The sequence below is a fragment of the Pipistrellus hanaki genome, assembly GCF_964339955.1.
Source record: "Pipistrellus hanaki genome assembly, chromosome: 10".
Lineage (NCBI taxonomy): Eukaryota > Metazoa > Chordata > Mammalia > Chiroptera > Vespertilionidae > Pipistrellus > Pipistrellus hanaki.
Genome location: NC_140512.1, coordinates 46,475,429 through 46,491,661, shown reverse-complemented (window position 1 = coordinate 46,491,661; position 16,233 = coordinate 46,475,429). Strand labels below are relative to the sequence as shown.

At 47.6% G+C, this 16,233-nt stretch overlaps 1 protein-coding gene across 1 annotated transcript in view; it reads left to right on the top strand.

Annotated features, from left to right (window-relative positions):
- The window catches only part of TMEM178B (transmembrane protein 178B), a 341,304-nt gene that overhangs the window by 299,860 nt on the left and 25,211 nt on the right, over positions 1-16,233 (top strand). Inside the window, exon 3 of the mRNA XM_084896790.1 lies at positions 7,562-7,699. Within this exon, the coding sequence (XP_084752916.1) occupies positions 7,562-7,699 (138 nt within the window). The remainder of the gene's footprint in view (positions 1-7,561; positions 7,700-16,233) is intronic.

The window sequence follows — 16,233 nt, the reverse complement described above, 5'->3', positions numbered from 1 at the left end:
CTCTGACCTGGAGCAGCATTGAGGCGGAGGAAGGCTCCTAGCACATCTTCTGGCTCAGAAATCATTTTTTATTTTCACCACAACTGCTTTCACCTGTGATCTCTTCCTGACTTGAAGGGCGGTGCAGAAATACCTGTGGGTTCCCCATCTGTGGGGTCTCCTACGTGTTCATCAAACTTAAGGGTAGAGAGCTCTTAAATTGCATGGCCTGGTGTGATCTGGAACCTGAACCTGTGTTAATGCTCCTATATGACAAAAACTGTGTTGAATTTCTAAGCAATAATTCACACTGGCTTTTAAAATTATTTAATTTGAAGAAGAAGGAAATTGTCCTCAAGTCACTATGACATTTGGGTTCCAGAAATGGGTTGAATTGGGTAGATGCATCCTCAGCCTGTGCTATTCCACAGTACATGTAGTCCCAGTAATTGTTACAGCGTTGGATAGTGAGCTCATTTAGCAAACACCTGCTCATGTGAATGACATGGAAACAAAGTAAAACAGGCATGACAAAAGGCCTGAACAAACTCACATTTACTGGTGGGCGGGAGACATAAATAATTGCAGTAAGACATGTGGAATGTGCTGGAGGAGTGATATCGACCAATGGCTACATGTGTGCTAATGTACCTGGAAGGCTCCCTGACACTTACTTGTCAGGGAAATCTTTAAGGATGCTGAGAAGCCTGTCAGGTAGAGCATGCATTAGTAGGTAGCTGTGTTGGCAGGAGCACAGCATAGTCAAGGAGGGGGGAAGTGCCACAACTTTCAGGGAAATGCAGCCTGTTACAATGAGTTACTGGGGCTTGGAAAAAGATGGGCCTTTTTGGGATCAAATCCCCCAAGTCGCCGAAACTGGTTTGGCTCAGTGGATAGAGCATCGGTCTGCAGACTGGAAGGTCCCAGGTTCGATTCCTGTCAAGAGCATGTACATTGGTTTCGGCACATCCCCAATAGGGGGTGTGCAGAAGGCAGCTGGTCGATGTGTCTCTCTCATCAACGTTTCTAGATCTCTATCCCTCTCCCTTCCTCTTTGTGGAAAATCAATAAAACATATATATTTTTAAAAATCCCACAAGTCAAGCACTTTCTCATTGAATCGTAAGAATGATTTGTTTTCACATAAAAAAATACTTTCTTAAATATAACTGCAGTACAATACTGAACCAACTCACACTCTGGAAGAAAATTACAGGCAGTACCTCCTGCTAGCTACTTCTGTTTTAATTTGAATTAACTAGATTATGGAAACCTTCCCAACAGATTTGTAGTCTTGCCCGTGTCTCTCCCTTCCAGATCAGTGTAATGCTCATGGTAGGAGCCCAGGATTCAAATGGCTTCTCTGGCCACTGGCACCTCTGCTATTAGCTGCTGTAGCCTCCAGCTGTTTTGGTCCTCGGAGAACAAGATGCATCCATACTTCAGGGTGAATGCATCTCAGCGTTAATAAATAGAAAAACAGAGCCTTCACCTTGGCCTCTGCAGATACCTGAGAGGCACACAAACAGATTCCAGAGGCCTGTTCCCTCTGGGCACCAAAACCTTAATTAGGAGCTAACCCCAACATGTTACTCAGCTCCTAGGTGCTTATGTACAGCAAATACAAAGAATGTGTTACATGAAAAAAAAAAAAAAAGAGAGAGAGAGAGAGAGAGAGAGAGAGAGAGAGAGAGAGAGAGTGAGAGAGAGAGAGAGAACCAATTTAAGTGACTTCCATTCCTATTTATACTTACATAGCTCAAGCTTTGTGTCAGGTACTATTTTAAGCAGTTTACACATATTAACTGATTTAATCCTCTGGATATAAAATCCCCTTTGAAGTAAGTGCTGTCATAACCTCCACTTACAAGTGTGGAAACTGGCCTAACTTGCCCAAGTTCACACGGGCATGAATTTGAACAAGGGCAGCCTGGCTCCATGAATCTGTGCTTCCATCCCTATCCATTGAGTCCAAACTCCCACTTCCTTCAGATACGGTTGCTGTGCAACAGGTTACCTCAAGGGACTGACTAATTCGAGAAAGAATGTCTGGACCCCAGAGCAGCTGACACCCTTCCACGGGCAATGTGCTGCATCCTGCAGAAGGAGAGCTCACCCAGAGGTGCCCTGTGTGGCCAGCAGGGAAGGATGACCATGGCCTTACTGGTCAGGCTACACTCTTGACATTGGGGCCATGGGGACAGTGACTTATCGTCAGTCTAACCATACTTTCCCTCACCATTTCCGTTCGTGTGTTTTTAAATCCCAGTCATCATTTAAAGCTATGCAGAGCACATTTTTTTCTTCCCTAAGCGGTGTTTATTTAAATGCATGTATCCTGGTTTCCCATGTACAGTTGCAAGCAATACCTTTCAATTTAAATGTTAATAGGAGTGTAAACTTCAAAATCAAAATTTTCCACGTGGGAGAAGTGCTTTTTCTGCTTCTATTTAATCCTTCTTCCACCTCTCCTCCTCCACCCTCCCTCATTATCAGCCCCCTTCTTGCCCACTCCTTTCCACTGCACACAACTATATTCTTTAGCTAAAAGGTTTAGAATGCACCTTCCTGTGTTGAAAAATTAGCATTTCAACGTTAGGATCATGGAATGTAGATAATGGAGTCCAACCCAACACAATTCATGAAAAGATTTTTCCTCTATCTCAGTCTTAGCCTGTGGAATTTGCCCCTTCTGTTGTGTTTTTTTCCCCCCAATGGGATTATTCTTAGGCTCACCATGCAAATATTCTTCCAAGGCTTCCCATAGGTGAGTTTGGTCTTTCTTTTCTTTGTTTTTCTCTAAAATGGTGGGAAGAGATGGGAAAAAAAACCTCTAAGTGATGTAAGTACCTGGGTGCAGAGTACTGCTGTGGGCACAGTGACTATCACAAAGAATAGAAAAGGCAGTTTTTATTTCTAATAAGAAAACATTGACATGCAGACGACCTAGGTGGGCAGGAGCGGGGCCATGTGCATATGGGACATTCCATCGGCAGATTTACCCAAATACAAACAAAAAGCATTAGAGATTTTAAGGCAATGAGAATAATAGCTAATGCTTTTAAATTCAAATATGACCAGTCTACTTACCTTTCTAGGGACTTAATGGACTTTTATTTATTTCTTTTCTCTTCCCTTCATTTCTTCATTAATTACATTTATCCTGTTACACTGTCTGTGGTTTGCAAGCCTCTTTTCATCTTTTTTGGGGGCAGGGTGGGACTGTTAATCCATAAATTAGAAATGATTTTACAATATGAGCTTCAGTGATTTTGATTCTGATATTTTAAGGTATTGCTTTTGTTCTCTAGATAGTTCTTTTTAAAAGTATCCCGTTCTTATGTAATGGAGGCAAACTACATTTCTCCTCCTGTCTCTCTGGGAATCGTAGTAATACCTTTAAATGATTGTTCCTTTTCAGAATGTTTCCTCGAGTTCTTTCTCCCAGGATACAGGCTTTTCTCAGTGATGCTGGCTTTTCTGAGTGGGGTGCTGAAGAGCTGCCTCCTGAAGTGCTGAGTGGGCAGGTGGGCTTCCTTGGAAAGTGGTCCAGTGGTTTCTTAGGAGGCATTCCAGGGGCAGTGGTGTAGGTCTTTCCTCTTGCACTGGTCATCACTAGAGAGGCCTCTCCCAGCCTCCAGGCTGGAGGGCAAAGGCCGGGCAGTGAGCTCCTGGGAGCCCAGGAGAGAGGGCTGGGGCCTCAAGAGTAAGCATTCAGTGTTCTCTATGTGCACAGCCATGTGACCGCCCTCTGTGCAGTGGCCCTCAGCTGTGCTGGCCAGCCAGCCTGCACCGGAGCATGGTGGACCCTTCTTTCCCCACAGTCCTAAGTACTCAAACTCCATTGTTAGGGTAGAGGAGCGAGAAGGGAGATCTAGGGATCTAGTTTCATCTCAAACAACTTCCACCAAATCCCTGTTTTGTGTCCCTTCCCTTGTTTACTTGATCTAAAGGGTACTGCTGGGGCCAGTTCATGAGCCTCTGGGCATGGGGCAGGTCGATTTGCAGCTTCCTGGCTATGGGCTTTGGGTTTGGTTCTGAGTCTGCTAAGTCAGTCACATTGTCCATCAGCCTCCCGCTCCCACCCCGCCCACCCCCCACCCCACTTTTTTTTTATTGTTTGTTTGTTAATCCTCACCTGAGGATATTCTTTCCATTGGTTTTTCAGGGAGAGTGGAAGGGATGGAGAGGGAGAGGGAGAGGGAGAGGGAGAGGGAGAGGGAGAGGGAGAGGGAGAGGGAGAGGGAGAGGGAGAGGGAGAGGGAGAGGGAGAGGGAGAGGGAGAGGGAGAGGGAGAGGGAGAGGGAGAGGGAGAGGGAGAGGGAGAGGGAGAGGGAGAGGGAGAGGGAGAGGGAGAGGGAGAGGGAGAGGGAGAGGGAGAGGGAGAGGGAGAGGGAGAGGGAGAGGGAGAGGGAGAGGGAGAGGGAGAGGGAGAGGGAGAGGGAGAGGGAGAGGGAGAGGGAGAGGGAGAGGGAGAGGGAGAGGGAGAGGGAGAGGGAGGGACATCCACTGAGCAACACTGGACCGGGGCTATCCCTCAAATTTTGTGTGGTTGTTATCTCCTTTCCTATTTTTTCCATCCTAATACATTTATATCTTTAAAAAAAATCTCTTACCTTCAGAGGAAGAGATGCTGGATTCATTTGTTCACTGTCATGATAACCCAGTAGCTCATTAGTTACCTTGTGAATTTCATTTTCCCACACAGCTCACTCTCCTTTTACTTCACTGGCTTGAGATAGTCAATTATGTAACTTCTCTGGCTCTTGGTTTTCTAATCTGTAAAACAGGAATAGTCTTACTACTTTCCAGGTTTTGCTGCAGTTACTCTGAGTTACCGCATAGGTTTTAGGGATAAAATAAACAGTTTAGGCAAAATCAGGCTCACAGGCTGTGGCGACTATCCTCCTGGGTCAGTGAAAATACTCAGGCCTGATCTCTGATTTTCATCCTTCCTTCTCAACCAGCAATTTAAAGGACCCTCGGCTTCTGTTGGCATAGCCCTCTGGGGAACAGCAAAGTGCACTTATCCGTGTTGGAGGCCACAGCCCTCCCCGGCCAGGGACACGATGACCACAGTGGTCTTGGAGCTTTAGGAAGAGGAATTGTCCTCACCATTCCCCTTTTCCAGCTCTCTCCTCCTTTTCTTCTAAGTAAAACACCTTACTTTCCCCTCCACTGGTAAGAACCTTCCCTCTCTCTCTGACTTGCATTTCCCTTTTCCTGCCCAGCCCATTTCCCGGTCCCTGGCCCTGGTGGAAACACCTTAAGTGACACTTTATCCACTTACCCTCTCAGGCAGTACCTTTGCTCCATGGTCTGCAGAGCGGGGAGCAGTCAGGCCTTCTGTCTGTGAGCAAGACCAAGTGCAGCAGGGAGGGGCTCTTTGGCTTCAGCAGAGTCGTCCACTCTGGTGCTGAAGAAGGGGCCAAGATTTCATCTAAAAACTTCCATGCACCAAGAGAACCCCGGGTTCATAGGGGCAGAGGAGAGAAGTTTCCCCACCTATTGGAAGGGATATGAACCTCCTTTTCAGCAAAAATACCCAGCCTCTCTTCCCATTCCCACAGCCCTTTGCCCCTGAGGACAGTGGAGAGTGGACGAAGCATCTGGAGCAAAGAGTATGTCATCTCCAGTATGAGACCAAATTGGGGGGGTGCAGGGGAGGAGAACAGCAGAGGGAGCTGGGGCCTGGCTCACTCCAGTCTGTGGCAGTGGCCAAGGAAGAAGGAACTGATAGTGGTGACGGTGGAGAAAGCGTGTGGACAGCTGAATTAGGAGTGGTGCTGGCCCAGCTGGCAGGCATGCTCTTTCCCGACTCCATGCTGGTGGTGGGTGGCTGAGCCCGGAGCAGGGAGCCCACTCAGGAAGCATGGCACACACATGTTTGAGTGCTCACCACCAAGTTTCCTGAGACACATTTGGCGACGTGAACACATTTGACGCCTGATTCCCATGGGCATGAAAATCAAGCGTCCTTGGCAGCTCACATAAATGCCTATGATGAGTATTACATTTGGCCTGGGCAGGCCCTCCTGGTCAGTAGGGAGGACAAGGGAGACCTCAGTAGAGCGGAAGCCTGCTCCCTGGTGGACTTGTATCTTTGTGACAATGCCCTGGCCCGTCCTGCTCCCTGTCTAGGCCCCTCCTCGCGGGCCAAGCTCAGCTGCTGTCTCCTAACTCCCTTCCCACTTCCCAACCAGTTTCCTCAAGGGCTGATCTTCAGTGTCAGCATAAGGACATGGACCAAATCCCTTTCCTGGGGGCAGAGAACTGAAAGGTCTCAAGCCTGACTCCCAGGATCTGCCGTGGTTCCCAATGGGGTGGCTGGAGTGAGAGGAGAACAGAGGGGATGGGATGCCTTCGTGAGGTATGCGGATCCCTAGGTGTTCCCCATGGAAACGTGGGGGCATTGGTTTCCGGGGATGAGAGTGTCTGTGCTAGCAGGAGCTTGATGTAGTTTCCCATCATGCTCCCTGCCCTGCCCCCTCACCCTCCCTCTCTTCCTCTGGGGGAGGGCAATGCCCAGGGGTCCTCTAGGCTTCTCTGGCAATGTCCTCAGGGCCAGAGGCTCTGGCAATGGCTTCACTCCTGTTTGGAGTCTCATCGGAAGGATGGGGGCTAGTAGATAGACCCGCATATGGGTGGATGGACAGCACAGGAGGACACGGAGTTGCAGGCGGAGGTGCTGGGGCTGGGTGGAAGGAGTCCATGACAAATGGGTGGGTGTCACAGAGGCCGAGGTATTAGAGGGTTGGATTCCAGGGAAGAGAGGGGTGGGGTGGGGTATGCATTGGCTGGCAGGGATGAGCCAGGAGGAAGTTGAGCTGATGGAGAGGCTGAGTGGGGCTCACTAAGGTGGACAGCAGCTCTGCCCTCTTCCTGCCACTAAAAATACCTCCTTCCCAAACAGCCCTCCTCTTCCCTGCACCCACCCAGGCTCTGTTGGACATGGAGCGGGGAAGGGCTTGGTCCAGAAGCCGGACTGATCTGGGTGTGGAGCTGGACTGAGAGGGTCTGCTCTGAGCTCAGTCTCTGAGCAGCAGGTGTGGCTCCGCAGCCTGCAACCCCACATGCAAGAAAGCTGAGCCCTGGGAGTCGTTTTGGAGGGAAGGAGATAGCAGCTTCAGGCAACATCGTCCTTACACAGGACCTCCTGGCAGAACCAGCAAATCCCAGAGGTGAATGATGCTGAGGTTAGGATCTGGGAGCCTTACCAATGTGGGTTGGATGCCCTGATCCACGACTCACTAGGTATATATGGTGTGAAGCAAGTTGCTCCATCTTCCAACAGGGGTAAGACAGTACCTGGCTCAGAATGTTGTTAGAGTCGCTGGAAGCACAGCATCGTGCCTGGTGCAAAGGAAGCATGCACGTGACAACTGCGATGATGATGGCTTCTTCCTGTATCCATGTGCCCACAATGCAGCACACAAATGGATTTATGTGCAAGCCTGTCTGGAAAGGCAGGGTCCTTCCTTTCCCATGCAGTGCCCCCTACCCCCTCTGCTTGGGCTTGGGGGCACCCTGACCCTGAGTCCCGGGCTCTGATGCTAACCTCTGCCCTCCTGCTTTCCCACAGACCTGCGCAGGATGACAGCCGGCTTCATGGGCATGGCGGTGGCCATCATCCTCTTCGGCTGGATCATCGGCGTGCTGGGCTGCTGCTGGGACCGAGGCCTTATGCAGTACGTGGCCGGGCTTCTCTTCCTCATGGGAGGTAAGGCGCAGGCTTACGGGGCCTGAGTGGAAAAGGTCCTGGTGACTAGGATTCTGGAAGAACAGCTAAGCACACAGCAGATGAAAGCCACAACTCTGTGGGGCTCTACCCATTCATTTATTCATTTATCACTTTGGTTTTCAAACTCTGTTTTAGTGCCTGCTGAATCCTTTGGTTCCCACTTCCAGTCAAAATCTTGCGTGGACTCAAGGTAGAGTGGATGAGCCCTGTTTGTAGAGTGTTCTTGCTAAGACTCTTGGTTTTACAAAGATGGCTCCAGTAACACGGGGCTTCTCTAGGACTTGGAGGGTCTCCCAGGAATCTGAGAAGAGCTGAGCGAACAGGCCTTGGGCTGAGCAGGAATAGAAATGGGAGCTCTTTGAGCTGACACTCTCTCATCGCCTCTTCCTGCAGCTCTCTGCACACATCCTCTGCTCCCCCTCTCTCTAGGCCAGGCATGTGGCTCACATCTGCCTAGGTGCTAAGTCACTTCTGGGCTGCTGAAGTCAGCTTCCAGAGACAGAGAGGGAACATTAGTGTCCTTGCAGAGAGCCCTGGGAGCTCAGAGCCCAGAGCAGCTGCCATCTGCTGAGCCCATTGGTGGGCTTTGTTAAGATATAGGGAGGAGCTACTCAGAAGCAGAAGCTGTGCTTCCCCTCACCTGCCCAGCAGGGGGAGCTACACTGAGAGGCGGATGTGTTGACCCAAAAATGAAGCCTTGATCCATAAAAACCCTGTGTGTCAAAAAGAGATGTTTCAGTACCAACCCTTCCTAAACCTGACCAGTCCTTGCCCTCCAAGAGTTGACCTTCTAGGTTGATCTGTGGATTAAATTGGAGAGTTGGACATCTGTGACAGCTTTTCATGGACACAGCAAAGCAGTCAGCCTCTCAAACTATAGTTTGTATGGCAAAGTGAGGTAAGGCCCACGGCCTGAGCTTGCACCCAGACTGGATTCCAGGCACCTGTAACTGAGCACAGGCAGGTGCCCAAGAGTTAGACTGGGCGACAGGTGAGACCAGCTGGTGGGGACCAACCTCAGCTGTACTTGGGAGCTGGCCAGTCCTGGTGAGCAGGTGCAAAAGGAGGGGTTAGCAAGAGCGGAAAGGTAAGTTTGAAGTCAAGAGTCCGAAGGTGGACTTGAGATGGACTTTGGGTGAACCGACTAGGGCCAAAATGAAAACGGAAAAGCTCTCCTCACAACCTGTTCGGATGTGAAAAAAGAGGGCCCATGCTGAGCGCTTCTCTGCTCCACATTTAACTTTTTTTCCCTGGGCTAAAGAGAGGGCACCCCACACCTTGTGAAATAAGCAGCAACAAATTGTTTAATTTACACTCAACCCAGAGGAGGCAATTAATTAACTAGGGCAGCTTTGTTGAGCCAGGAGGCTGAGGGGGGGGGGTGGGGGTGGGATCCAGTTTCCCTTTGGCAAGGGCTCTGGGGGGAGAATCTAGCCCAAACTGGCACAGCACCATTCCGGTGCCAGCAACTGCCAGGAACAAGTGTCTCAATGAATCATCAGTGGTAGTCAGCGCAGGAGTAGGATGACACGGGGGAAAGACAGCCTGGCGAGGCAGTGTACGACTGCTACGATTACTTGTGATCCACTGGGAGGGGGGGAGGGGAGAGCCTCAGAGCCACCTCATGCACACAGATCTACAAGATGACTGTGAACATCCAGCGCATGTCCTCCCCATCCTCCCACCTAGGCTGTTGGGAGACATCCATCATCTCTGCCGCCGCCTGGACTAAGCCTCCATGAGCCCTTGTCTAGGCTGGAGCTCCCTATCTAGACGCCGACTCCATTCTGCCACCCAGCAGCCAGTCCTTCACAGAGCAGTTAGCATCTTTTTTTTTTTTTTTTAAGAATCTATAAAGCAGATATGTCACTCATCAGCTACTGGTGCGCCAAAGGTTTCCAGTTGAATTTAAAATCCAAATTCCTTTCTCTTCTTTGGAAGCTGTCTTAGTCCACTTGGGCTGCTATGACAAAATACCATAGACTGGGTGTTTATAAACAATATGCAACTATTTCTCACTGTTTTGGAGGCTGGGAAGTCCAAGGTCAAAGCATTGAACCATTCATTGTCTGTTGAGAACCTGCTTTTTTGGTTCATAGATGACACCTTGCTGTGTCCTTTCATGAAGGAAGGAGTGAGGGAGCTCTCTGGGGTTTCTTTTATAAGGGCACCAATTCCATTCCTGAGGGTTTTACCCTCCTGATCTGAGCACCTCCCAAAGGTCTCTCCTAAGACCATCACCATGGGGTTAGGACTTCTCCATAGGAATTTGGAGGCACACAAACATGTAGTCTATGGCAGGAGCCCTGTGCAATCCAGTTCACTCTCTCACCCTCTTTCCTGTTCCTTCCCTTACACTCATGTCACTCCACCCACGAGCTGCCTTTGTGACCTGGAACACCGAATGTTAAGTCAAGGCACCAGACGGAGCTGGCAGGCCCCTTTGCCTGCAGTGTTTTCCAACCAGCGTCTCAGGGCAAGGTCCCTCCTAGGATTCAGAGAAGGTTTCCTTGACCACTAACACCATGAAGCCGCCCAGTCACTCGTGACATCTCCATTTAAATTTCTGTGGCACACTCACTACTTTCTGAATCGTTTGTTACTGTTTTGTTCTTAGTTGATTTTTTTTTATCAGCTTAAAACAAACATTTATTATCTCAAAATTTCTATGGATCAGAATTCCAAGCACAGCTTGACTGTGTTCTCTGCTCAGAGAACTATAATCAAGGCCTCAGCTGGGGCCAGGGTATCATCTGAGGCTAGGTTCTTTCCCAAGATCTAATGTCAGAATTCATTTCCTGGCAGCTGTAAGATTCAGAAAGTTTGGTTTCTCAAGGGCAGCAGGAAAGTGAGTCTCTGACTTCTTTAATCTTTAACCTTCAGATAATTCTTTTAAGACTTTATTTTTTTTAGCATACCGGTAGTTTTAGGTTTATAGAAAAACTAGAGGCCCAGAGTGTGAAATCATGTGAGACCCAGACCTGCCATGCAGGCAGGACCCCAGACCCACCCTGTGAGAGCCACGGGCCCCACCAGCCCGAAGGTCCCAGCCCGCAAGAGGTACTCCATGCACCTCCCGGTGACAGGATATGGTTGTGACACAGCCCTTTTCTGATACAGATTTTACTCTCTACCCCTGAACATGGCTTTCCCTATTATTAATATCTGGTATTAGTGGGATATATTTGTTATAATTAATGAATGAGTATTGGTTCGTTATTAATAACTACTATCCATAGTTTATCCAGATTTTTACATTTTACTGATGTCCTTTTTCTGTTCCTGGGTCCCATGAAGGATTCCCCATCACACTTAGTTGTCATGTCTCCTTGGGATCCTGTCACTGTGACAATTCCTCAGGCTGTCTTTGTTTTTGATGATCTTGACTGTTTTGAGGAGTGTTGGTCATCTGTATGGTAGGATGTTCCTCTGTTGGAACTTGTATTATGTTTTTCTCATGAGTAGACCAGTATATGGGTTGGGAGAGAAAGACCACACAGGCAAATGCCATTTCCATCACATCATTTCAAGGGGATAGCCAGGCTATCTGGAATTCTTTTTCACAGGAGATTTGTCTCTCCTTCCCTACTTATTAATTTATTCAATCATCTTATTTGTATCAGTGTGGACTCATGGAAATTTATTTTATACTTTGGTTATAAACCAACATTCTATTTTGTTGGTCCAGCTTTGGCCCTTGGGTGCTCTTTCTGAAGGCTCCTGTGTCCCTTTGCTATACTCCTATCAATGCTGGTTTGGTTTTTGTTTGTTGTTGTTTTTGGACACCTAGTTTTTGGTACTATGAGGTGCCCCAGTCCTAGAATCAGCCATTTCTCCAAGGAGCCCTGGTACCTTTTAATGGAGAATGATATTAGAAACCAAGATCGGGCCACGAGGTGTCTGCAGTGTTTTTGACTTTCTGTGTTTATTCATTGACTACCCCACCCAACACTTAAATGTAGGCTCCATGAGCCCTGGAGCCTGTCTGCCTTGTTCTGCACAGTGTCTGCACTCTCAGATGTCTGTTGAACACATGCATTGTAAATGTGAATTATGTGTAAGAGAGAGAAAGGATTTTTTTTTTTTTTTTTTTTTTTTTTTTTGCGCACACAAGGGGGTAGGGGGGAGAATTTCAGCTTTTGTATTTACTTTTTATTTTTTTAATTTATATTTACAATATACAAAATAGATTTATTACCAGATTATAGATACAAAATAGCCATTTACATGCAATAAACATTAATATTTCAAGAAAAAATATTAAAAATACAATAATATTACCAAAACTGTATTAGCATATTATAATATCACAAAGTTGTAGGAAATATTAAAAATCTGCAAATAACAGGATGGTTTCTATTATATTCTAAAATATTTTTCCTGCTCTGGTTCTATTTTTGTTCATCAGTTTATGTTGTTCATTATATTCCATAAATGAGTGAGATCATGTGATATTTATCTTTCTCCGACTGGCTTATTTCGCTTAGCATAATGCTTCTCCAGTTCCATCCATGCTGTTGCAAATGGTAAGAATTCCTTCTTTTTACAGCAGCGTAGAATTCCATTGTGTAGATGTATCACAGTTTTTTAATCCACTCATCTGCTGATGAGCACCTAAGCTGTTTCAAAATCTTAGCTATAGTAAATTGTGATGCTATGAACATAGTGGTGCATATATCCTTTCTGGTTGGTGTTTCTGGTTTCCTGGGGTATATTACTAGAAGTGGGATTACTGGGTCAAATGGGAGTCCCATTTTTAATTTTTTGAGGAAACTCCATACTGTTCTCCACAGTGGCTGTACATTCCCACCAGCAGTGCACAAGGGTTCCTTTTGCTCTGTATCCTCACCAACACTTGTCAGTTTGTTGATTTGTTGATGGATGACCATTCTGACAGGTGTGAAATGCAATCTCATTGTTGTTTTTATTTGCATCTCTCTGATGATTAGTGATTTTGAGCATGTTTCCATTTGTTTCTTGGCCTTCTGTATGTCCACTTTTGAAAAGTGTCTATTAAGGTCCTTTGCTCATTTTTTGATTGGATTGTTTATTTTCCTTTTATTCACTTATATGATATCCCTGTAAATTTTGGAGATTAAACCCTTATATGAGCTAGCATTGGAAAATATGTTCTTCCATGCAGTGGGCAAGGATTTTGTCTCAACAGAGCAACAGTCCTTCAAGAAAGTATTCTCTCTTATCTTTCATTCTTGGTCTTATCTTCCCATTCTGTTGATTTTTTTTTTTTTTTTTTTTTTTTTTTTTTTTTTTTTTACAGAGAGGAAGGGAGAGGGATAAAGACTTAGAAACATCGATTAGCTGCCTCCTGCACACCCCCCACCGGGGATGTGCCTGCAACCAAGGTACATGCCCTAGACTGGAATCGAACCTGGGACCCTTGAGTTCACAGGCCAAGGCTCTATCCACTGATCCAAACCAGTTAGGGCTCATGAGATTTCTTATTCTCTTTTTAACTTTATTTGAACACTCCTAAGATCTGTGTAGAACAAGTCTCAAATTCCCTTTGGAAGTAGGGAATGTTAGAAATGGGAGGGACTTACCTGGCACTGTGACTCAGTTGGTTGGGCCTCATTCTGTGCACCAAAAAGTTGCTGTTTTGATTCCTGGTCAGGGCACATGCCCAGGTTGTGGACTTGATCCCTGGTAGGGGCTTGAAGAGGCAGCTGATAGATGTCTCTCACATGTCAATGCTTCTTTCTCCTCTCTTCCTCTCTAAAAATCAATAAAATTCTTTTTTTAAAGTCTCTTTAGAAATATAAGCAACCTAGAGACCATCCAGTTTGACCTCCTTGTCTTCCCAGACAGCAGTAGTCATGTCAGTTGTCCTAGGTTACCCAGCTAGTGAGTGGCTTAACTGAGCCAGAGCCCAGCCTGTGCCACCAGCCTGGATACTTGAAGCCTGTTTCCAGTAGGCCGTGTTGAAAGTCCCCACGACCCCCTGTGTCACATACACGTCTCCCCACACTAGCATGGCTCCAGTTCTGTGCTTCTGAGCAGATGCCAGTATTCCCAGAACCTCCCACATTCCCTTTCAGTTCCTGCCTTCTCAAAGCACACAGGCGCACCTGGAGGCTATGGTGGCCATAATTGAGGGCAGGGATGGTAATGGGAAAAGAAGATCATTAAAGGTCCTTTTCCTACCATCTGTGGTCAGTGTAACCTTTTCTTACTACCAGTCAGTCAGGGGGAACAAGGAGAATGCCCTAAAGAAGCTCGAGTTCTCAAGTTTGAGTGATTGCAGTAATTTGCAAACCACTGATGTCAAATGCCTCCCCCCCAGCTCACCAGAGAGCAGTTCATCCATGTGATGAACCTCAGACACCCCTTTTCAGATAGGCAATGACCTTGATAAAGGCCCAGCATTTCTGAAAACTTACAAGCCGGACATGAGAACTCTAAGGCGTAGGTGTCTTGCCTGGAGGACTATTTCTTTAAGGCAGTAAATCATTTTAGGGACTCCAATGACATCAGGGGAGGAGACACATTATCAGGGGGATTAGGAAATGATGTTCACTTCTGCCTAATGTAGAATGAGAGGCCAGGATCTATCACTCCAGCAGCCCAGGCAGCAGGAGAGGTCATTTCCCCTTAGAATTGGAATGGACCCCAAAGGGATGACACCCTGGCCACCCAATGGTAACCGAACTTTGCTGTTATAGGTTGCCTCCATTATAGATTTGCCCTTCAGAAGAGAATACTAAGCAGCTTTGGCCCTAATCTGGTCAGTGAAGGCCTTGTCAGATGCCCTATAACCTGCCTGTCCAAACATTCAAGAAAGCCACATGTTCATTGGTCAGGTGTTGCTCTGTCACTGAATTCCTAGAGGAAAATGCTGAGACAGAGCTGACCTTAGAAGGAGATGGACAGCAGGGTGGTTTGTGAAGGCATCTAGCAGAGAGCTCTTGACAAATTCCCCTAACTCAGGCCAAGTCCCTTTTGCTTGAAATCACTTCTCATCCTTGATGACTGAATAGTCACACAAAACATGTTGCCCTTCCCTTCAAAAGCTGACTCCCTGGACATTGCCAGCACAGCCTGTTAATAAGGCGAGGCTGAGTTCGCGTCTCACTGAGTGAGGTATGGGAATGCACTGCTTTGGGAAGCTGACAAGAACTAGGAAAGGGGGTTGGGGGCAATAAGGTCAGAACTTACTGAGAACTGGAAATCTGGGTTAAGTTCTTTATTTCAATGCCAGTGGTTGATTAAAATTGGGTGGGAATATTGATAGTGCCCAGCATTGGTGGAAACAGCAGGTCTGATGAAGTCTTAGAGCACACACTGTCTGTTGAAGCTTCCAATGGAAGAGTTGATGGGTATTTTGAGGAGTTCCTGTCATGAACAATCAAACCACTTCTGAGGCAGGACAGATCCGGAAGTGAAAAATAGCAAAGTCAGGTTACCATGGACAGAAAGGTACGATTTTGGGTCACTGTCTGGGATCGGGGTGGGGTGTGTGAGGATGATTTGGGGTGTCACTCAGGATGAGTGATTTCTCCACAGCCTGGTACCTTCCTGACTGGCTGCCTCCACCAACACAGTCATGCTAAGACATGTCTGAATTATTGAGTGAATGTTGAATTTAATAGTCCACAGTTAGGCTGGGACCCTGACACCCCGAGGTCTCCTGTCATGAAAACAAGACTCTCTTTCCTGGGGTAGAAATACTGGCAGCTCTGCACTGAAGTGGGGTCCCTATCATGAAGTGGGGGGTGGGGCAGGGGCAGGCTGGAGCAGAGAGAGCAGGTGGCTGGGGACATCTCCGTTCCTGGGTGGGGTGCAGAGAAAACAGATGTCTCCAGTGGCCTCTTCAGTGGGAACACACCCGGAATGTGGTGGTGACTCCCTAGTGCTTGATTGCCATGGAAACTTGGGTCGTTTCTAAAGCAACTTCAAAAGCTGTGCCCTCCCTGCAGCTCTTCTGGATGTTCTTACAGAGGCGTGTGAGCCTCAGAGAAAGGGAACTTGTCAGGCAAGCTTCTGGCCCTTGAAACAAGTCACAAATCAAAGGAAAATGCTGGAGCCTGAAGTAAACGCAGAGAACCCATCCTACTGGGCTTCAAAGATGCTCCCAGGCAGCAATGAAGAGGAAGGAGCAGGTGTGCGTGAGGAGGCATTTCCTTCCTCCTGTCCTGTCCTGGGGGCAGAGGGGTTGAGGACAGGGGAGAAGTGGCACCAGAAGTTGCCAGGCCCAGGGGAGGGGACTGGAGGACTCTGCTGGGAAAGGCCCCTGCACTCCCCTCTCTCCCTCTCCCCCATCCCATCCTTGTATTTCTTGGATGTCTGAGATGCACCCTGGGTATGGGGATTGAAGCCAGAGGACCAGACACCAGGGGAAATGGTGCAGACCAGACCCAGGACTGAAAGACAGGCTGGAGGGCACTGCCAGCAGGTATGTTGTAGTGTGTACACAGGAAGTAAGGCTTCAGCTCCCTCTGGGTACCAGAGGGATGACTTGGAAGAGCGGCCCAATTTGGAGAGCCAGGGAGCAAGGC